This window comes from Ursus americanus, chromosome 12, assembly GCF_024610735.1.
Source record: "Ursus americanus isolate L20-20 chromosome 12, mUrsAme1.1.p, whole genome shotgun sequence".
Classification (NCBI taxonomy): domain Eukaryota; kingdom Metazoa; phylum Chordata; class Mammalia; order Carnivora; family Ursidae; genus Ursus; species Ursus americanus.
In genome coordinates, this window is record NC_142138.1 from 16,361,594 (window position 1) to 16,385,531 (window position 23,938).

General features: G+C 41.0%; 2 protein-coding genes across 2 annotated transcripts in view; one reads left to right on the forward strand and one right to left on the reverse strand.

Moving 5' to 3' along the window:
• Positions 1–3,859, forward strand: part of HOOK1 (hook microtubule tethering protein 1) — a 62,737-nt gene extending 58,878 nt beyond the window's left edge. Inside the window, exon 22 of the mRNA XM_045802217.2 lies at positions 342–3,859. Within this exon, the coding sequence (XP_045658173.1) occupies positions 342–512 (171 nt within the window). The 3' untranslated portion in view covers positions 513–3,859. The remainder of the gene's footprint in view (positions 1–341) is intronic.
• A 10,131-nt stretch (positions 3,860–13,990) lies between these two features.
• CYP2J2 (cytochrome P450 family 2 subfamily J member 2) overlaps positions 13,991–23,938 on the reverse strand; it is a 33,431-nt gene continuing 23,483 nt past the window's right edge. The window contains exons 8-9 of the mRNA XM_045802216.2: positions 18,330–18,468; positions 13,991–14,518 (exon numbers count right to left, since the gene is read on the reverse strand). Of these exons, the coding sequence (XP_045658172.2) occupies positions 14,340–14,518; positions 18,330–18,468 (318 nt within the window). The 3' untranslated portion in view covers positions 13,991–14,339. The remainder of the gene's footprint in view (positions 14,519–18,329; positions 18,469–23,938) is intronic.

Sequence of the window (23,938 nt, forward strand, 5' to 3'; positions counted from 1 at the left end):
TAGTGGGTAGAGTGAAGGCCCAAACACAAAGATTTACTTTGGAACCTTTTTTTTATTGTTATAGTTAAGCTTAACTTTAGAATATTATCTTAAGCTACTGTTTTTAATGATTTCAAATTCAGTAGGTTAAAAGAGAGAAACTGGATTTTATGCTTTTGTTTCCTCTTCCTTGCTAACACGATGATGTACAGATTAATTAGCTTCCGAACCCTTTACTTTCTCTATAAAATGAGGAAAACGACAGCTTTGTAGAATTTGGGGGATTAAATGACTTAATATATGTGAAAATCATTTTACAAACTCTAAATAGTCTTATTATTTGTTTGCTTATTTTTGTTCAGAGTCTAGCATTCCAGAAACTGGGGATGGAATCTAGACTTGTGAGCGGCGGTGGTGCTTGCAAAGACACTGGTGCGTGTACTCCCGCGCGGTCTTTCCTAGCACAGCAGCGGCACATCACCAACACCAGAAGAAATCTCTCTGTTAAAGTTCCTGCTACAACACCTGATTAAACTACAAAAGAAAACATAAACAGAAGTGCCCTTAAAATATTTTGTATCCTTCAGTTAACTGCCAGGTTGAAAAAGAAATTTATGATGGCGGATATCAACGATTTAAAAATCAGTATGCATAAAATTAATTTTGTCAGCTGACTTTGGAAACAAAATATAGAATTAGCTGTTTCTCTAAGGGAGCACATTTGAGTAATTGGTAGATGTAATTAGGCACACACCTCAAACGTTTGTCTTCTGAGAGTGTTACAATCTCATGTTGACTTGGTATATTTTAGTTGAGTGTCTTCACTTGTACCAGTAAGTTGGTTAATTTACAATGTGTAATCAGTAATAAGTAATTTAAAAATATATCCATATTTGTTTTGGTCCACATAATAATAGTCTTGAGGTAGGTACGTGGAGAACTATACAAGAGTTATATTTTTTGACTTGATATATATATATAAGGTTTTACCTCTATCCTCAAATCTGTCATCAGATGGGTCTATTTTATCACGTAATGGAAGATATAACATTTGGAAGATTGGACTTCTGCAATCTCTTCTGCCATAGTAAAAGTGACTAGTTGGAGATTTTGCAGATTCAGGAGACTTCGTAGTTCTTCTCTGTACCAGCTCTAAACAAGGCTTCTGTACAGCGTGGTTGACATGCTGACGGTATGGAGTGAACGGACTTTTATAAAAGGTGATTTTTCTAGTGGAAAGCAAGGCAAAAAGTATCATTTGTGTGAAACGTCCACACCTGTTTTAATATGATGATTATAATTACTGCTTTTAAGCATAAAATTATCAGGGCTGTTGTGGAAAAATATGCTAGAATAGTTTTTTCCGTGCATTGCAAGGAGATGGTGCAGTGAGGAAACAGTCTGGAATCCGTTTGATTTTTGTTTACGAATTAAGGAATCTCTCCGGGACTAAGTTCATGGTAGTCAGTCCACTTCTGTCCACAGCTCTTCTTTTCAGTGGTGTTGTTTTCTAATTTTGGGGGCCGTTTTTAAGAGTCACGCTTTAGAACTTTAGTTGAGTTAAATCTGTGCTGTCCAGTATTGTAGCCACAAGCCACGTGTGGCAATTTCAATAAAATTAATTAAGATGAAAAGTTCAGTTCCTTGGTCACATCAGCCACATTTCCAGATGCTCAACAGCCATGTGTGGCTGGTGGCTACAGTATTAAGAAAGTGCAGATATGAAAAATATCCTTCATTGCAAAAAGTTCTGTTGGCCAGTGCTGTACTAAACCTTTTTATAGTAACTTGGAAATACTCTTTGATGTTTGACAGCAAAAATAAAAAGGAGAAAAATGTTAGAACTATTTCAGATACAAAACGGAATTGAATTGTGACATAACGAGCAGTTTGCATTCCGTAGAGTTGAATACCTTAGGTTGTGACGTTCATTGTTGATCTTTCCAGTCGTTCAACAACTGCTTACCTATCAGCAGATGTCTGGACCAGGGGTCAGCAAACTTTTTTGTAAAGAGACAGACGGTAAATATTTTAGTAAATATTGTAGGCTTCCTGAGCCATATGAGCTGTCCCAAGTACTGGACTCTGCTATAGGCGTGAGAGCAGCAACCATAAGGAACATATATAAGCAAAATGGGTGGTGTTGTGTTTCAGTGCAATTTATACAAAAACTGGCAGTAGGACAGATTTGGCCTGCAGGCTGTAGACCCTGGTCTGGATTTTATTTTCAGCCTTTCTTTGCATATATGAGTATTGTTCTATTTACAGTATTATTCATTTAGGTACTTGGTTTGTAGATTCTCTACCAGTAAATTTTTTCTAATCACTGACAGTGCAAGAATTTCCTACCGCAGTTAGGTCTCTTAAGATTAGGGAACAGCTACCAGGATGTGTTGTCGCATCAGGGTTACTTCTGTTGACTACCTCTTAGATTTTGATGTTTTTTTTATTGGTGCAATGATATCGTTGGTTGGCATTTTTGTATATTCTTAGACTGTGCTTGCCTGCAACTTTTAGTAAAATGAAATAGCCCTTTGAAAATATTTTAGCATGCTAATTAAAATTTTCCAAATATTATGGCATTTTGGTATATTTTGGTCAATGTAAGACATCTCCTTTGGTGTTTACTACTTGGTTATAATTGAGATTTTACAAGCTCTTCAATCTCCCTTTTATTGGAATTTATTGTAAAACATCAATTTCAATAAATTAATATTTTCACAATTGCTCATAAATTTTCAATTATTATATTTGGAATTTCTAAATAATTCATGCAATTTCTGAATTAGGACAGAAGGCTAGATTAGATTCTTTTTTTTAATAGAGAAAAAACGGATTTTGTGATTTATCACTTTTCTAGTTGATAAGTAGAATTTGAGACGTTCGATATAGAAGTATTTATACAAGAGTAATGTAAAGTTCTGTATTAATGTGATTAACCATATGGAAATTCAGGAACTGATCAGAAGTGAGATTCTTTTCCACATCTGGTTAATGTAGTGAGATTGACACCCTGTGGGTGGTGCAACGTTATAAATATTCATCACGAACCATGATTTATACATGTCTGTGTTGTGAGGCTTGAGTGCATATGCCAGGGAACAGAAATCCAGCATTTCTCTGTTTGATAAGGAATTGAATGTCCCAGTGATAGAAGATGAAACTACAGACCAATTTGGAAATGATCCTTTAATTTTGGGCATTTGCTCTAAGGTTAATATTCCTCTTTTTAAAATAGAACATGTGTATACATATGATCACTTAATGTATTGAGAAATATTTGAAGTTCATTCTATTTTTTCAATGAATAAGGCTATTGAACTGATGATTTAGTATAGATTAAGAATTAATGTCTTATCTAGAAACATTAAACTGAGTATCCTTCATTAAAACGTCATCATCTTTGGTAACTGGATTGCTAATTGGAATGTTAGATAATGCTTCTACATCTACACCTCTTTCTGTATTTTGGCGCATTTGGCTCTCTGGGGTGGCTGTTAGGCCACAGTACTGTGTTGGGTTCTCCGTATGCATACTTAATGAGAAACATTCCTATGTAAAAATGTGTATGTTTGGTTGTATGCATACGTTCCTATTGTGAACCTGTACATTGCAAAGAAGTAGTTTGGAAATTTGTAAAGCACAACCAGTAAAGAAAATAGTGTGCAGTTATTAAACTTGATGTAGCTTAAATGTTACGTTTAGTTTATAAAAGGTTCTTTCTATTTTCTATGGCAAAGACTTTGACACTTGAAAAATAGAAGCAATACTTGATTTATTTTTGTAAGTATTTAGGATATTATTTTAAATAAATGATTGTCCAATAACAATATAATAGTTGTGAAAGGTTTTAAATAAACTTCCTGATTTCTGTGTCTGACAGTTACAGTGGATTTTTTAGTGGGTACAAGTGCACGTTTATTTGCTGCTTTAAATAAAGGACTTCAAATATTTTGTTAAAGAAAAATAATTGCATTAATTTAATTCTTCTAATTTTGTTTTGCATTTGAATTTTTTGATGAATAAGAAGATGTGTAAAAGTGATTTGCTGGTGTTCCCTTTTATGTCTCTGGTTTCATCACTGTAATCTAGACATTTTGCATCATCATGAAGTCCAGAATATTTCTGGGTTTTCTTTGGCAGAGATTGCTACTTATCTCTCCATATCTGTTCTCCCCTTCTTCCTTTAGTAACAGAATGCCGTATTTTTAGTTTGTTACATTTGCCATCAATGATGTGGGGGTGGACGCAGGGAGAGTGACTATTTCTCAGACTCCATTGTAACTAGGTGGGGCCTAGTTCTGGCCGAAAAGATGTGAATAGTAGTGAGGGGCAACCCTCAGGGACAGTGGAACAACAAGAAGGAAGGCACTTGGATCTCTGATACTGCCATTGAGTCATATCAGCTGTCACTTCCAGCCCAAATTTCTCTTAAGCAATTTTTTTTAAAGCTATTTTTTTTTTTTTTTGCCAGCATCCTACTTATTTCCTAATCTCTGCACGTTTGTGAAAATGAGTTGTGAAATTTTTAGGAAATGCAGGTGTTCCGTGTTCTTGGAACGTGTTTTGGAAAAAAGGCTTAATTCTGTTGCTGTTAAGGGATGCTCAGTAAATACTTGTTTTATCACGTGAATGAAGTTCATGTGCCAGATATGCAAAAATGGAGAAAAAAGTGAAATCCCACCTCACTTGAGATTGATCCCCATGATCCCCAAAAAACATGATTCTATAAATCTAACTTTCTGAACTTAGTGATAAATGCTGGCCCAACGTCATCACATAATCTTGTGATTAGTTCAGTAAGAACAACCAAAGTTTCTTAACTTGCACTGACCAATATGGTGGCTGCTAGCCACAATGGATATTTAAACATAAATTTTAATGAAATTTTATTCCCTCACAGCCACACATGCCTCGTGGCTACAGTATTGAACAGTGCAAGTAAGAAAATTTCAGTCATCACAGAAAATTGAATTGAACAGCTCTGTTCTAGATGCCTAGGTTTACTTCACAGAAATGTAGTGAAGTAAAACTTTCAGACATCTTCCTGTACACAACGACCTGCTCAGAGACAGAGGCGCAGTTGGATTCTTAAGCTGGTTATGGTTTTGACGGTGAAGCACTCCACTCTCTCGTCACCTGGGCTATCAGTAAGTAGTAAAAGCTGCTTTAGATATCTTGCCTCTTCAACTCAAATATTTCCCTCTTCCATAAATCCTTCCAAGGTTTCTCAAACAAGATGAGAGCTATTTTTCTAAAATTTTCCAACTCTGCCTTTGTGACCTTAATGTGATCTACTTCTTTTTTTCTCAAATGTCTGTCCCACTATACTAAGTTTCTTGAGATCATTGGCCATATCTGGTTCATCTCTGTTTCCCCCAAAACACTTGGCACAGTATCTTCTACACAGTCAGTACGTATGTACTAGGTGAACTAGACTTGTCGATGATGCAAAGAACGTTTTCTTTAGAAATCCAGTCTCAAGATGCTCTGAAGAGATAAGGGAAGTGCATTGAAGGAGCATCTGAATAGACAAGAAATTAAGAAATCCTCCATCCATGGATTCAATAAACTGCCACACATGGATCAATACCTCTGAGAGAAATCCAGAAAAACAGTTGAGAGAGACTTGTGCATACTTGTGACTAAGGAAATACCCACATTGAAACAGGTATTGAAAAGCTGAACATTGAAAAGCTGAAACACCCTCTCACCATAAACCCTGACCCCGGCAATGTGCTATGCAATTGGAGGGAGACCCCCAACACCCAGCTTCTCCCTGGGGAGTGGAAGGTTTGGACCATACATCTAGCATCCCAACTTTTATGGCTGCTATCTGAAGAACTAGGTTCTAACTAAGCCATTTCTGGGAGCTGATGAGGCCTGGTATTTGCTAATCTCCTAGGATCTCAAAGAACAAGGACGTGGTTTTATTTTTATTTTTTTATTTTGTATTTATTTAAATTTAATTAACCAACATATAATACATTATTAGTTTTTGATATAGTGTTCAGTGATTCATTAGTTGCATATAACATGCAGCACTCATCACATCACCTGCCCTCCTTAATGCCCATCACCCAGTTACCCTGCCCCCCCCAACCCTCAGTTTGTTTCCCAGAGTCAAGAGCCTGTCATGGTGCATCTCCCTCTCTGATTTCTTCATTCAGTTTTCCCTCCCTTCCCCTATGATCCTCTGTACTTTCTTATGTTCTGCATATGAGTGAAACCATGATAATTGTCTTTCTCTGGTTGACTTATTTCACTTAGCATAATACCCTCCACTTAAACAAGGACATGGTTTTAAATGGGTGCACACACACTTCCTGGGGCTCTTCCCCTGGCTCAGTGCTGAGTGGCAGGCAATAAAGCTCCCTGGAGGGGTTTGACTGCACATCTAGCACTCTTTCCCTGCTGCCTGAGGATTTGCCTACTAACTAGACTGCTGTAGAAGCTGATGGGGTGGCAATTACCAGTCCCCTGGGAGCTTGAGCAGGCTTGTGAGCACTTTCTGTAGCTTCTCCCCGTGGCTCATTCCAGTGAAAAAACCAAGCTTTCAGCTTCTCCCTGGAAGGAGTTGAACTATACATCTACTACCCTGACTTTTCCAGCTGCTGCCTGACTGTCTAACTTCTAACTTTCTTGTCCCTAGGAACTGACAAGGCCCAGCCTTCACTAGTCCCTTTGGGTCTACAGGGAAAGTGGCAGTTTTGAATGACCCAGCAGGCTCTTGTTAGACTCCTCGTCTCAGCTCACTCTGCAATAAAATCCAGCATCTCTCTGAAGGGAGACTGTATACCGCTGCCCTGACTTTTCCAATTGCTGCCTAATAGTTTGGCTTCTAACTTGCCTGTTTCTGGGAGCTGACTGCACAGGTAATGACTAATCTTTTGGGATTTTTGAACAGGTGTATGGGCACTATATCCAGCATGAACAGCAATAAAACCAAGTTCCCAGCCTTTCCCTAGAAGGAGTTCAACTTCACACCTAACCTCCCTCCCCCCAGCCTTTTCAGCTGCTACCCAAGGGACTAGCTTCTAACCCAGCTATGTATGAGACCTAGCATGACCCAGCACTTGCTAGGACCCTGGGGGCAACAGAGAACAAAACAACCGTTTGCAAGTGTGTGTGGTCTAAATGAGGGAGCAGGAATTTGCCACAACTCTCCCCAGCTCAATGTAGAGGAAGTGAGTGATAAACTCCTGCTCCCAGCTTCCCCCTGAGGAGAGAAGGAATTGGACCACACACCTAGTGCTCCAAACTTTTCCAGCTGCTACGTGAGGAATTGTCTTTTATCTCACCTGTCTTGAGGCACTGACAGGACTTGGCATACTCTATTCTCTTGGGGGCCACTAAAAACAAAGATGGAAGCTTGGACAGGCACAAAGGTTTAAGAGGCATTCAGAATCTCTAGCCAGGCTGATTTGTGAGGCTCATCTCCTATACGAGGCCAATCTGTGAAGACTGGGAGAGGTGGGGGGTGTTTTATCTAATGTGCAAAAAACCAACATAGAGTGTCAACGAAAATGAAGAAAGAGGAAAGTCTGTTCTGGATAAAAGAACAAGGTAAATCTCCAGAAACTGACCCTAATGAATGGAGATTACTAATTTACCTAACAGGGACATAAAAATAATGATCATAAAGATGTTCACCGAAGTCAGGAGAACAACGCATGAGCTAAATAAGAATGTCAGCAAAAAGAAAATATTAAAAAATACCAAACAGAAATCATAGAGTCGAAGAACTCTATGTAACTGAATGAAATGAAATGAAATGAAATGAAATGAAATGAAATGAAATGAAATGAAAAATTCAAAAATAAGCTTTAGTGACAGACTAGACTAAGCAGAAGAAAGTATCAACAAACTAGAAGGTCATTGGAAATCATTTGGTAAAATGGGCAAAAGGACAAAAGGATGGAAAAGTGAAGATAGCTTATGAGACTTAGAGGATACTCATTATGGGAGTCCCAGAAGGAAGAAAGAGAAATGGGCAGAAAGCTTATTCAAAGAAAGAATACCTGAAAACTTTCCAAACCTGGAAGTATGGAAATCTAGACCCACAAGACCCAAATGATACCAAATAAGATGAAAGAGATTCACATCAAGACACATTATAATCAAATTGTCAAAAGTTAAAGACAGGATTTTTAAACAGCAAGAGAAAAATGACATGTTACACACTAGGGAAGTCCCTTAAGATTATGGGCAGATTTTTCAGAAGAAATCTTGCAGTGCAGAAGGGAGTGGGATGATATATTCAGAAAGCTGAAAGAAAAAAAAAAAAAAATCCCGCCAGCCAGGAATGCTTATCCTGACAAACCTGTCCTTCAAAAATAAAGGGGAGGTGAAGATTGTTAGATAAACAAAAACTGGAGGAATTCATCACCACTAACCTGCCTGAAAAGAAATACTAAAGGGAGTTCTTCAAGTTGAAATGAAAGAATGCTAAATAGCAACACAAGAGCATAAGGAAGTATGAAAATCATTGGCCAAGGTAAATATAATGTTATATTACTTTACAGTGGTGGGTAAATGACAAAAGTATTAACAATAACTATAAATGATGTTAATGGATACACAGTATAAATGGATGTAAATTGTGACATCATTAACATATAATGTTGAGGGAGAAGAGAGGTAAAAGTGTAGAGATTTGTTTATAAGTGAAGTTACCCACTTGGAATTGACTGTTATGATAATTTATGTAAGCCCCATAGAAAAATACTTACAGAAGTTACATAAAAGAATATGAGGAAAAAATTAAAGCCCATCAATAGAAAAAAAAATACACAAAGGAAAACAGCAGGAGAGAAGAAGAAGAAAAGAACTACAAAATAAATCATGTAACAATAGGATAATAATAAATTCTTCTGTATCAATAGTTATTTTAAATGAAAATTGATTAAACTTTTCAATCAAAAGATATAGAACAGCTGAATGGATTAAAAAACCCAGGACTTTGTGCTATCCATAAGAAAGAATAAAGTAGGCTAGAAAGTAAAGGGGTAATAGAAATGGAAGACAGTTCTTTCCTATGGCAACCAGAAGAAATCAGGAGTATTTTTCAACCTTTAAAAAAAGAAGGAAGGAAACACTGCCATTTGCAACCAGGGTAAGCCTGGAGGACATCACGCTCAGTGAAAGAAGACAGTGAAAGACAAATACTGCATGATATCACTTAATTGTGAAATCTGAAACGCCAAACTCATAAAAACAGGATGTAAAACCATGGTTGCCCAGGGGCTGGAGGGTGGGGGAAATGGGGTGGTAATCGTTAAAGGGTACAAAGGTTCAGTTATGTGGGGTGAATAAGTTCTGGAGATCTAATGTACATATGGTGGTGACAGTTAACAATACTGCATTTCATACTTGAAATTTCTAAGAGGATAGATCTTAAGCCCCCTGCCTGCCCTCCCCCACACACAAAGTGAACTATAGAGATGATGGATAAGTTATGTAGCTTGAGCGTAACGATTTTTTTCACAATGCGTACTTACATAGAAAAACAAGTTATACACTATACATATATGCAAAAATGTCTCCTATTAAAGCCTTTTAAATTGAGATAATTAGAATTTATTAATATTTTAAAGTTGTTAAAAATAGCTTATCCTCAGTGATTCGTTTCGTGAATCCAACGTCTGGGTGTCCTCGGGGAGTTTCTGTTGTTTGCTCTGTATCCTGTGTGTCGGCCATAGTTTGCTGTTTCTTTACATGGTTCATAATTGGTTTGTTAAAAATCTGACATTTTAAATGATATAATGTGGAGACTCTGGAAATCAGGAACCACCCAGGCCTGTTATTGTGACTGTTGCCGTTTTTGTTGCTTCTTGTTTGGTGACTTTCTAGGATGAATTCTGTAAAATTTCTGTCCTCCGTCATGCGAAGTGGCTGGATGTCCCGCTCTGTTGTACTGCGTTCAGCTCATGTTTGGTTACGTCTTGGACATGCCACAAGGTAGTTTACAACTCTGTCTTCGCTTTAATTTCCTTCCTATGCAGAGCCTCGAGGTCAGCCAGAATGAGAGATTAGGGCCTTCTCCAGGCCTTCCTGGCCCCGCACACAGTCCTTGCATGTGCCCGGCCTTTTAGATTCCCAGAAGTATGGTAGAGCTGTTTGCAGCTCCCGTGGACATCTCCTTCCCCAGTTGTCCCTTTTAACCCCCTTGTCAGCACCAGCTGGTATCACCACCTGGTTACCGCGGTGTTGCACAACTGTTACCGATTTTTCAACAAATGCCTTACAGTGTGGTTCGCACAGACTCAACTTTGCATCAGGTAAATAAAGACAAGCCCCGAGAATGGGGCTTTTTGGGGGACTGCCAGACAGGTGAAATAGTGACAGCTGTCTGGTCACGGGCCTTTGGGGTGCTCCAAACCCATCCTCCTCCCTCCAGCGGTTACTTGGCGCTAGGTTTTCTCAGCTCCATGGTTGTGAGGCTGCTGTTTTTTAAGGGGACTGCATAGCCGGGGAGAAGAGAATGGGAATAGGGTAAGTTAAAACGCCACCGTGCCTGTTGTTGTTACTGAGATCCAGCTCTTTTATTTTAATTTTTTGCCACCTTAAACAAATGCTCAGATTGTTGAAAGACTTTGGTTACTACTCAGAGTTCTGGGAACGTGGATTTTGACAACTTTTGTTAGTTTTCTAGCTGCTTTTATGGAGGAGTGGCTTTTTGAAGGTCCTTACTTTGATTTCAGAAGATCTCTCCGCAGGTCGGATTTCTGGAACTAGAATGGATCTTAGCATACAGTCTTTGAATGTGAAGTGAAGGCACATAGAGCTCAGAGACTTGCTACGTAGCAGCAGGAAATGTCTGACACCCTGCACCTTTAGTGCTCCTGCTCTGCCTTAGTCACTTGGCTGCTCTCGCCCTTCCTACAGGTCCAGCCAACATTTACTGAGCATCTGCTATGCACCAAAACTGTCAGGGACTGAGCCTGTGTGAGCAAGGCACAACTGCCCCCAAAAAACTCAGTGTAACTGGGAGATGACATGGATAAAGGAAATGAAAGCTTTTGAATAAAATCCTCAGAGAATGGAGGAGGGAGCAACCAACTGGCTGAGTGTCAAGAAAAATGTCTTTGAAGAGTTGACATTTAGGCTGGGTCTGCCAAGTGTCATGAGATACTTCTTACAGAATAAAATAGCTTATATAGAAACATGAAGATGACAAAGGACCTAGTCTGTCTAGAGAATTGATTGGAGTTCACTTGTTTGGCAGAAATACTAAAAGAAGTGATTGATGAGGTGAGCAGGTTTCAGATCACAAACATTATCATACACCCAGCCGAGGAGGCCCACACATACGGCCGTGCACAGTCCAAACGCAGAGGGCGCCATTCCCCTAGACTCCCAATGATGGCACCCTGGGGTTTCACCATGCAGCAGTCCATCAGAGGATTTATGATAATCCTGTAGTCGATAGGGAGAAATATTGTTCTGTGAACCCAGCAAGGAAAATGTCAAATTGTCTAGGAAGAAAGGTATAGAAATAACTGAAGTTTTTGTCTGAAATAACTATAACAGCATTACAACTACAATTTAATCTATTATATGCCAAGCACCCTGTGGCTTTGTTTAATATAACATATAACATATGATTATATATATAATATATAATATAAATTTATATGTTTAATATGTATTAAAATAACATTTTATATGTAGTATGTATACTATATGTATATATACGTATAGAGAGAGACACACACACAGGCATATTTGGTGTTCACAGTAACTACAAACATAAATATATATGGGCCTCTCAATTAAAATGCTGATGTATCGGACAGTTTAGGATAACTTATGCTGCGTAACCAACAATCCCAAAATTCTAGTGGCTCACAGCAAAATAGGTTTGTCTGATTGCATGTCCGTCTTGAGTCAGCTGTGACCCTGCTTTATTTCTTTGTCACCGGGATGTAGGCTGACAGACCTTTATCTGGGACATTGCTGGTCTCACGGCAGAGAAAAAAGAGACACGTTGAACTCGTGGAACTTCCGCTCATTTTATGGAGCAATTGACGTGGCCGTTCTTGGATGTATCACGGCGATTATACAAAACTGTCCCACGGGGAGGAGTACCACAAGGAAAGGCAACCCAGGGAGGGATGGTGGCTCTTTTGATCAGTTTCGTAATTTACCAGAGTAGGTGTTAATTAATTCTATTTTGTGGATTAGGATGTGAGTTCAGGAAAGTAAAGTAGCCTGTTGAATTCACAGGCAAAAGTTAATAAATGGTAAAACCTGGCACGGAATTCAGGCCTGGCCCCCAGGTCATCTGACTGTCTGTGCTATACTCCTCCACCCCCTTGAAGCTTTTAATGTTGTTTTATGTACATCAGAGCCCTGTGATATCTTTGGACCTTTGATATATTTGGACTAAGAGAGGCCTCTGTGCTGACCCTGACTGTTGCAACAGGCATCATCAGTGATCCCACGCCGGCCCCTGAAGGTGGCCCTTTGCATTTGACCCTTTATTCTTGCTTAATTTCTTATCTGCTTCAAACGCAGAGGGAAAAGTTCTTAGCTATGATGAATGCACAAAAACACAGTGTGACCCAGATAGTACAAAATACCCATCCAGGGACATTAGCCTATACTTGAGAAGTAAGCATGGGGAAGAGGAATAGGTGGCCCCATTCCAGAAAGCTACCTGGGAAATGGAACAGAGACAGGGAAGAACAGGCTTGCACTCCTCTACTGTGTTCCTGAAGGATTACAACAGAAGTTGGCATGAGGACTGAGAAATAGGTCATTGGAATGAGGTGACAAGGACAAAAGGGTAATGGCAGAGGTCTGACTGGGAGTGATAGGTCCAGTCTAGCACCAGCCCATAATTACTCTACCTTACTTTATTTATTAATTCACTATTTTTTTTGAGCCCTGTCATATTCCAGGCACTGTTCTTGAATACGACAGATACTCTTCCTGACCTCGAGGAATGTAATTAACTAAGAATGCATCTGAAAACATAGTGACTTAAAACAATAACCATTTAACTCATAGATCTAAGGTTGGCAGTTTAGGCTGGGTTCAGTTGGGCAGTTCCTGTCTCCGCTGGGATCACTCATGCATTTGCATTCAGCTGCTGGATATGCTTGGGTCCAGCTCATCTCAGATGCTCATAGCAAAACTCTGGTGCTCGGCCAGCTGTCAGCTAGGGATGCAGCAGCAATGACTGGGCCATGGGTTTCTCATCATCCATCAGGGTTACATGGGCTTGTTTAAATGGTGGTAGTAGAGTTCCAGTAGAGCAGGACGAAGCACACAAGGTCTCTACCTTAGGGAAAAAAGATCTTCTATATGGTTTAGTCTAGTTTAGCAGGTGTTTTTGTGTGTGTTTGCACTGGGGTTGGCGTCAAAACTCCATGGACCGTCAGTGTTACCTGGCCTTCAATTTTCGGGCCATCATCTCCCCTCAGCAACTACCTGCAGAAGGATTGAGCAGGGTTCCTGCATTTCTGGTTCCCTTCTATGAAATACTGTACCAGGGCTCAGCTGAGTTTGGGTGGTAATACTTACTAATCAAAAGCTGACCATCTATTTGCAAGAAAAGTTCGCACTCACCCCATAGTTAAATCCAATGTGGACAGCTTGAGAATAAATGTCTGATAGAGGAATGAAGGCAAAGAGGTACCCTTAAGGATGGAATATAATTCCACATTGTTTCCCAAACCCATTCCCCACGTTTAGTTGGTAGTGGTCACACTCTGCTTAGTCCTGATTCCAAAGCCAAGGTAGTGTTTCCTTAGGTAAACCACAGAAACTGTAGAAATAGGGGGTAACAGCTCCCTGGCTGACTTCCCTGAGGGCCATTCTGATGTGGGAGCAAGATAAAGCTTGCAGAGTGCTACCAAGGGTGAGAGCATTTGTGGCCAGCCTCTGGCTGCCCCAGAGTCCATATTCTAACTCTTATCAATCATTTGGCACCACTGTGACCTGAGCCACCTCCACAGGCTAGAAGCAAATCCATGTCTAAAGAAGGATGCAGGAAAGAGGCAGATTTCAGCTATAATTTTTATGATCAGCTGCGTGGTTTCCCAAGCCACTCAAATTCCATTATTCCCTCTGATTCTCACAACAGCTCTTCCTTCAGAGGAGGACTCATTATATGCTTTTCCTCTCCTGGATGAAAAGGGAAATCATTTACACCATGAAAGATCTGCTCAAGACTCCATCAGAGGGGACAGCAAGACTGGGATTTGGGTCGTGCTTCCTCTGGGTCCCAGTTCCTGTGACTGTCCCTCAGAGTCACTCCCCATTCTGTCACCTCCCTCCTGAGCAGGCTCCAGTGCCTTCAGAGGACACAGCACTCCTCCTGCTCTCCTTTCTCCTCTCCCTCCCTGACAACTTCATGCCCGAGGGACTGCGCAGAGTCGGTGGTTGACTGGGGAGATGGTGAGGCCCGTTCTGAACTTCAGGCTCAGCTGCTCATTGTTTGGGGGCCTGAAGGTAAATTTTTGCACGAGGGAAGTGAAGAAGATAAACAGCTCAGACTTGGCCAACTGCTCTCCAAGGCATACCCTCTTTCCTGAAAGACAAAGCATAAGACAAGTCATCTTCCCATTTGGTGTGGGTGCGCAGCTGGGACTGACATCTTCCACTTCTCGAAAAACCTAAGCAGAAGAAGGGGCTGGTAGGCCCCAGAGCTTTATGTACAGAGGCCCATTTAATCTGACAACCACCCAGGCCAAAGTCTGGACTCAAAAATTCCATTGCTTTCGAGGGTCAGGCAGCTGACCCACAGGGTGTAGGACAAAAGAGGAGGGAGGCCTGGGTTGACCTCAAAAGTGGATGTGTAGCCAAAAAGCTTTTCAAAATCAATCAGCAAACAACACTAGCAGGGAGCAAAACAAAAAACTCTGTGTTGATTGATTTTTTTCATTCCTTAAAACTAGAAAAGTATAAGCCAGTAAATATCAGAGCAGGGTTTCTAAAGTGCAAAATATTTTTCCCTTATGTCATGTTTTCCTCCCTAATGACTGGGGATCCCATGGCCATGGATGGTCCTCTACATTGGAATTATCTCAGGCTCACTCCTTGAATAGTCCTTATACACAGTGGTCCTTCCCCCAGTGGGGTGTTTGCTTCTAAGATGGGGCCCTTGCTGCACCCCTTGGCCCACAGTTGGTACCATCCTAGCCTCATCCCATTCCCTGTTATGCGGGGGAGGACCTGGAGACAGAAGGGAGATCCAGTGCAACTCCTTCCACTTTCTAGCTATGTGATTTGGGCATCAGGGGAAGTGTGTGTGTGTGTGTGTGTGTGTGTGTGTGTGTGTGTGTGTGTGTGTTTAAAATGAGAACCTCGGTGCACCTGGGTGGCTCAGCTGGTTAAGTGTCTGCCTTCAGTTCAGCTCAGGTCACGATTCCAGGGTCCTAGGATCAAGCCCCACATCAGGCTTCCTGCTCGTCAGGGCCTGCTTCTCCCTCTCCCTCTGCATGCCACTTCCCCTGCTTGTGCTTTCTCTCTCAAATAAATAAAATCTTAAAAAAAAAAAATGGGAACCTTATTTTAGGGGCACCTGGGTGGCTCAGTCAGTTAAATGTCTGACTCCTGATTTTGGCTCAGGTCACAATCTCAGGGTCGTGAGATCAAGCCTGGCATTGGGCTCTGTGCTGGGCATGGAGCCTGCTGAAGATTCTCTCCCTCTGTCCCCCACTCCTTAAAAAAACCTAAAAATAAAATGGGAACCTTATTTTATATGTTGTGTGGGCTACACACTGAATCTAAATAGACCAAAGAATTTAATCACTTACATAGCAAAACAAAGTATCTTTTTTTTAAAATTTTTATTTACTTATTTGAGAGAGACAGAGATAGCAACAGAGATAGTGAGAGAGAGCACAAGCAGAGTGGAGAGGGAGAAGCAGGCTCCCCACCAAGCCGGATGTGGGGCTCGATCCCAGGACCCAGGATCATGACCTGAGCCAAAGGCAGGCGCTTAATTCTGGAGCCATCCAGGCACCCCCAAAACAAAGTATCTTAACACATCCCCTGGATAATAATAAACTTTCTAGCTGTAAAATAGCTTAGCATTAACTTCATCTGGTTAATTGTCAAAAAATGGAAGAATGCAATTTTAAAGGCTACCTTTAAATAAAACATTTTCAGTGGCAGCATTACTGAAATAGCTTTCTGTATATTACAGTTCTTTATTGTGATACTTTCCATATCATGCCTTTTATTCTGAAACACTTTCAAAGTACAGAAAACTTGCGGGAATAATACAAAGAACCTGTTTCTCCTGAGTGATTTATTTGAAAGTACATCGTCTACATTACCTATGAAATCTTTAGTACGTATTTCCTAAAAAGAAGGACATTCTCCGACATAACTACCAATGCAGGAAAACATGGACTCATTACCACCATTTCGCCCCCGAGACCCCCAGTCAGGTCTTGCCAGTTGTCCCAATAATGCCCTTTATTGTAAAAGGACCTGTTGAGTATCATCTGTTGCATTTGGCTTTCATGCAGGTGACTCCTCAGCTTCCACAACTGGCTTTTTTTTTTAACTGAGCTTTCCATTTTAATTCCATACAGTTATATGAGTTTCAGATGTGCAATACAGCGATTCAACAATTCTGCCCATTACTCGGTGCTCATCACAACAAGTGCACTCCTTACTCCCATCACCTAGTTCACCCGTCCCCCCACCTCCCTCCCCTCTGGCAACCATGAGTTTGTTCCCTGTAGTTAAGAGTCTGTGTCTTGGTTTGTCTGTCTCTCTTCTTTTTTTTTTCCTTTGCTCATTTGTTTCTTAAATTACACATATGACTGAAATCATATGGTATTTGTCCTTCTCTAAATAACTTATTTCACTTAGCATAATACTCTCTAACTCCATCCATGGTGTTGCAAATGGCAAGATTCCATTTTTTATGGCTGAATACTATTCCATATTGTGTGTGTGTGTGTGTGTGTGTGTGTGTGTGTGTCTGTCTGTCTGTCTGTCTGTCTATACATTCCAGGTCTATATGATTGGCTTTCTTGAATATGACAGACAAATTACTTGGTAAGTGTCTTTCATGTTTCCTCGTGATTACATTCAGGTTGTGAGGTCATGCGTTTCTGATTCTCAATCACAAAGAGAGATAAGAACGACTGCAAAAACAGCTCCAGCTCCCCTCTACTCTGTGTACCCCCTTCCTTTGCAATGTGACTTCATAACCTTTCCCACCAAAAATTATAATATTTTCCCTTCCCGTAATTGGGACTGACCTTAGGACTTGCAGTAGCCAATAGAAGTGACAGAATGCCAGTTCCTGAGCATTCAGAGACATTACTTCTGTTTTCTCTCTTGGGATCTTAACACTAACATGTAAACAAGCCAGGCTAGCCTGGTAGAGAATGAGGGACAGCGTGGGAAGCTTTGTTGTTTCAGCTGAGGTCATCCTAGATTAGCTTTTCAGCCAGCTGACCTCCCAAACACATGAACAAGCCCAGCTAAGACCAGCAGAGCTACCTAGCTGAACCATAGACTTGTAAGCAATAATACTGTTTTAATAACTTACCGTTTCAAGCCACTGAATTTGTGGACTGTTTGTTATGTATACATATGCTAACTGATACCTATGGAATGAATTCTGAAAGTGGAAGGGCCTTTAAGTGGGAAGGTGAGTTACATTCTAGTTGTGGTAAAGAGCAGTAGACTAGAGATATAAAACCTTGAGCCTTAGGCCCTGTTCTGCCAATTCCTTGAGCACAGGATCTTGGATAAGAAACAACTCTCTTATTCTTAGTTTCCTTGTATTAAGAATGGAAATACTAACCACTTTCCTGTCTAATTATTAATAACTGGGTTCCTGCAAAGATTAAATGAGATAATGTGCTTACAAATGAAGTCTGTAATTAAGAGGGTATGATAAAATTCTCAATAGCAAAGCACCAGTGAGGCAAGAATAATTATAATCCTTGAAATATACGGCTGGGACTTGGTACTGAAATAACAGAACTTGAAGCTACTGTAGACAGAAGACTGGAAGGTATTCCTACAGCTCATAGCAGCTTTCCTATTAGGAAGGGACTTGTCCAATGTGAGCAATGACATAGAATGAGGCGAAGTAAGACCAAGAAGATCTAATCAGAATCACCTGAGATACACTCAGGCCTTACCACGTGCGTTCAAATTCCAGTTCCTCCCCTTCTGAGCCTTAGTGTCATCAGCAAAAGGAGATTGGATCAGAAAACCAATCTATATTTATATTTAAGTTACTGATAAGCAGACCACCATGTATTCCACAGTGTGGGCTCTGTGTAGCATTTGTAGCAGGGAGAAGAATAGGGGGAGGGCTAAGAGAGGGACTCTGGATTCTGACACTCCTGTTTGTTACAACTCACCTACTGAGAAAGGCAGAAAGGTTTCCCTTTTCTTAAACTGTCCATTCTCCAGAAAATGCTCCGGATTGAACGTGTCGGGGGTGGCCCATTCTGCAGGGTCCCTGTGCAGTGCAGTCAGATTGGTCAGGATCATGGTTCCCTAGAGAAGGCAGCAAAGACTCAGGCAAGGCTTCACCCATGCAACACACCTACTCAGAAGAGTCGCAGTCTCCTGACTCCTATGCCAGGGCCTGACTGCATCCCACCCCACGGACTCCCTCACTCTCCCCAGCTCACTGTCTTCTGCACCCAATCTCCCACCCACCCACTGGGGTCCCTGCTCTTTGTGATGGGACAGCTTAAAATGATGGGCTTGCAGGGAATTGCCCAGGGAAGTGTAGCTTCTACTGACTGCAGAATGGATCTTTCTACAGGGACATATCTTCATCAATGAGAGATTTAACAACAGCTGGCTAGTCAGTACCGTTGTACCAAAATCCACCCAGCTGTTCAGCAAAGTAATAACCATGGCAGCTCCACCAGGTAAAAGATGTCTCATCCGTCTCTTCCCTCTGGTGTCTGGTACACTCCATAGGAGGTTGACTAATAAAAATCAGGTGCCTCAGTGAAAGGAACCACTATCCATCCAGCTACTAGCAAGAAACCCAGGAGTCCTCCATATTGTCTCCCTTTTCCCCTTTCTGCCTTCATCCAATCCTTCACTAAGGCTGATCAATTTTACTTTAAATGTCTCTTGATTCTATCGCCTCCATTCTGTGTCTGCCCCTGCCTTAGTCCAGCCTACCAGCCGGCATGCCTAGACTCCTGCAAGAGCTGCCCACCTATGCCCATAAAGTCTCCCCTTTCAATCTGCTCCACACGTTAAAAGCAGAGTGAGCTTGGAACATGACTTAATGATGCCACACCCATCCACCCACCCTTGAATATCTTTCAATAGCTTCCCACCACCCTGAGGTGAGAGACCCATCTCCTGACCCCTGTCTGAACCACTCTCCTTCTACCTGCCCTCACATACAGAGGCCTGCTTTCAGCTTCTCAAAAATGCTATGTTCTCATTTCCAGACTTTTTGGCAAGCCATTCACCTTGCCTGGAATGCCCTTCTTCTCTACTCTGTCACTGAGCTAACTCTCAACCACCCTTTAATCCTCAGCTCAAACAACACTTCCCTTTGGAAGTCCTCTCTGACCACTCCTGCTTCTCCTCCCCATTCCAGCTGGCCTATATCTTCATGGAAACCAGTGAGTTCTCCCCGCTGGGCAGTTATTATAGTTTGTAAGTATATACTTGCATGATTATTTTATTCAGAGTTGCTTTCCCAGATGGGAGCATTTTAGATGCTTAATGGACATTTATTAAATTAATAAATAACTGCTATTTTGAGCACTTTCTTTTTTTTTAAATTTTTTTAAAAGATTTTATTTATTTATTTGACAGAGATAGAGACAGCCAGCGAGAGAGGGAACACAAGCAGGCGGAGTGGGAGAGGAAGAAGCAGGCTCTCAGCGGAGGAGCCTGATGTGGGGCTCGATCCCAGAACGCCGGGATCACGCCCTGAGCCAAAGGCAGGCGCTTAACCGCTGTGCCACCCAGGCGCCCCTTGAGCACTTTCTGTACTAAACACTACATGCATGATCTCATTTTATCTCCACCTATGAAGTAGTTTTAAAAGCATTTTACAGATAAATAAATCAGCTCTGAGACATTAAGTGACATGCCCAGAGTCACGCAGTGGGAGGAGGAGGGAGAGCCATGATTTGTACAAGGTCTAGTTCATGTCAAAGCCGTGGCTCACTCCTTGCCTCTACAAGATATAGTCAATTCGCTCTCTCAGTTCCCAGGGTCTTAATTAAAGCTGATATTAAAAAATCAGTGATAGAATGAGTCTGTTGAACTAAATGAATTGCTAGAAAAATGTAAACAGCAGCTGTGAAATAATATAGACCTCAGGCTTCACCCACAAGGTGTCATTCAGTAAGAAAACAGTGAATGGAAACAGCTGTAGGAACAGGTATAGGAATGGGTAGGCTCCTCAGTTTCTGCCTGTTGAGAGAGACCCCAGGTAAGACACATGCAGAGGGACCTAGACAAGTTGGAATGGATCCTCAGAGGCTGACCAAGGTCTTGAGAAAGAAAAGGAACTGTAAATGTGCAATGTGGAGAGAGGACACTAGGGGGCAGAGGAGAGCTGTCTGCCGAGATCTTAAGACTGGTGGGCCGCTTCAGAACAAAATTTCCTTTGTGAGGAAATTGAATCAGTAATCAAAAATCTCCCAACAAACAAGAGTCAAAGGCTGGATGGTCTCCCAGCAGAATTCTACCAAACATTTAAAGAAGAATTAATACCTATTTTTCTGAAGCTGTTTCAAAAAAACAGAAATGGAAGGAAACTTCCAAACTCATTCTATGAGGCCAGCATTACCTTGATCCCAAAACCAAAGACAAAAAAGAATTACAGACCAATATCCCTGATGAACATGGATGCAAATATTGTCACCAAGATACTAGTAATAGGATCCAACAGTACATTAAAAGGATTATTCATGACGACCAAGTTGGATTTATTCCTGGGCTGCAAGGATGGTCAACATCTGCAAATCAATCAATCAGTGTGCTACACCACATTAATAAAAGGAAGGACAAGAGCCATATGATCCCCTCAATAGACAAAGAAAAAAATTTTTGACAAAATACAGCATCCTTTCTTGATAAAAACTCTCTGCCATGTAAGGATAGAGGGAACATACCTTAATAGCATAAAAGCCATATACGAAAACCCACAACAAATATCATTCTCCAGAGGGAAAAACAGAGCTTTTCCCCTAAGGTCAGGAACATGACAGGGATGTCCACTGTCGCCACTGTTGTTCAACATAGTACTGGAAGTCCTACCCTCAGCAATCAGACAACAAAAAGAAATAAAAGGCATCCAAATCAGCAAAGAAGAAGTCAAACTTTTACTCTTCGCAGATGACGTGATACTCTATGTACAGGAATTCAGTAAAGTCACGGGATAGAAAATCAATGCACAGAAGTCAGTTGCATTTCTATGCACTACCAATGAGGCAGAAGAAAGAGAAATTAAGGAATCAATCCCATTTACAGTTGCACTAAAAACCATAACATACCTAGGAATAAATCTAACCAAAGAGGTGAAGGATCTGTACTCAGAAAACTATAGAACACTTATGAAAAAAATAGAGGAAGACACAAAGAAATGGAAAAACATTCCATGCTCATGGATTGGAAGAACAAATACTGTTGTAATGTCTCTGCTACCCAAAGCAATCTACACATTCAGTGCAATCCCTATCAAAATGCCATCAGCATTTCTCACAGAGCTGGAACAGACAACCCTAAAATTTGTATGGAACCAGAAAAGACCCCGAATAGCCAGAGGAATGTTGAAAAAGAAAACCAAAGCTGGGGGCATCACAATGCCAGACTTCAATCTCCATTACAAAGCTGTAGTCATCAAGACAGTATGGTATTGGCACAAAATCAGACACATAGATCAATGGAACAGAATAGAGAACCCAGAAATGGACCCTCAACTCTATGGTCAACTAATCTTCGCCGAAGCAGGAAAGAATATCCAATGGAGAAAGGACAGTCTCTTCTATAAATGTGCTGGGAAAATTGGACAGCCACATGTAGCTGAATGAAACTTGACCATTTTCTTAAACCATAGAGAAAGATGAACTCAAAATGGATGAAAGACAGGAATCCATCAAAATCCTGGAGGAGAACATAGGCAACAACCTCTTTGACCTCGGCAGCAGCAACTTCTTTGTAGATACTCTCCAAAGGCAAGGGAAACAAAAGCAAAAATGAACTATTGGGACTTTATCAAGATAAAAAGCTTTGCACAGCAAAGGAAACAGTCAACAAAACCAAAAGACAAACTACAGAATGGGAGAAGATATTTGCAAATGTCTTATCAGATAAAGGGCTAGTATCCAAAATCTGTAAAGAACTTATCAAACTCAATAGCCAAAGAACAAGTAAGCTAATCAAGAGATGGGCAGAAGCATGAACAGACATTTCTCCAAAGAAGACATACAAATGGCCAAGAGACACATGAAAAAATGCTCAACATCACTCAGCATCAGGGAAATACAGATCAAAACCACAATGAGATACCACCCCACACCAGTCAGAATGGCTAAAATGAACAACTCAGGAAGCAACAGATGTTGGTGAGGATGTGAAGAAAGGGGAACCCTCTTACACTGTTAGTGGGAAAGCAAGCTGGTGCGGCCACTCTGGAAAACAGTATGGAGGTTCCTCAGAAAGTTGAAAATAGAGCTACCCTATGACCCAGCAATTATACTACTTGGTATTTATCCAAACAATACAAACCTAGTGATCTGAAGGGGGACATGCACCCAATGTTTATAACAACAATGTCCTCAATAGCCAAAATATAGAAAGAGCTTGATCAGGATGATCAACAGATGAATGTGGATAAAGATGTGGTATATATAAACAATGAAATATCAGCCATCAAAAAGAATGACATCTTAACATTTGCAGCAGTGTGGGTGGAACTAGAGGGTATTATGCGAAGTGAAATAAGTCAGTCAGAGAAAGACAAATACCATAGGATTTCACTGATATGTGGAATTCAAGAAACAAAACAGATGACCATAGGGGAAGGGAAGGAAAAATAAAATAAGATGAAAACAAAGAGGGAGGCAAACCCTAAGGGATGGTGGGGGGATGGGGTAACTGGGCGATGGGCCTTAAGGAGGGCACTTGGTGTAATGAGCACTGGGTGTTATATGCAACTGATGAATCACTAAATTCTACCCCTGAAACTAATACTACAGTATATGTTAACTAAGCTGAATTTAAATAAAGAATTTCCTTTGTGAGGACAGAAATTTAACAGAGACCAACTGGAAACAATTGCAGAGAGACTCTCTTCAAGTGCAAGTAAAGCAGCTCCTGTGGGGAGAACATGGTATAGTACAGAAAAGATGAGCCTGGGAAACAAAACAGATCTGCTTCTGGAACTCAGCTCGTGTCACTTCAGAGTTGAGCTGTCTTGTGCAAGCTTAATCACTCCTGAGCCTTGACTTCCAAATTTATAAAATGGAAATAACAGTTGTTCTGAGGACCGATGAAGACCTTTTGAAAGCACCGATAGCGTCCATGCCATGGCACATACTCCTTGCTTAATAAGCATTGATTCCCTTCTCTCCTTTTCAAATAATCAATACTGCAATACCTGGGTTGGCTTCCCTTGTAGACAGTCCCACTGCAGGGTTGTATGTAAAAGCTGGAAAAACACTTGTGGGGAGTATCATGCTAGACACACCAGCATTAATGTGATATTGGCCCAGGTAGTCTCAAACGTCCCTTCATATTTTAATATTCTGTAAGCCCATGATTGTGAAGCAGAATTGCCCAGGTCTGGCAGGTCCCTAGTGCTGTGAGAAGCTCCACCCTGGCAAAGTAAAGGGCTCCGTGGTGAAGTCTGACTGAGAACTTCTGCTTGCTGTATTCCCACAAATATCCGTAATGCACATTACATGCTAAAAAAAACAGACGGAGACATCCCACAGCAAAGAAAAGCTGGTCTTTGCCTAAACACATTTGACCAAAG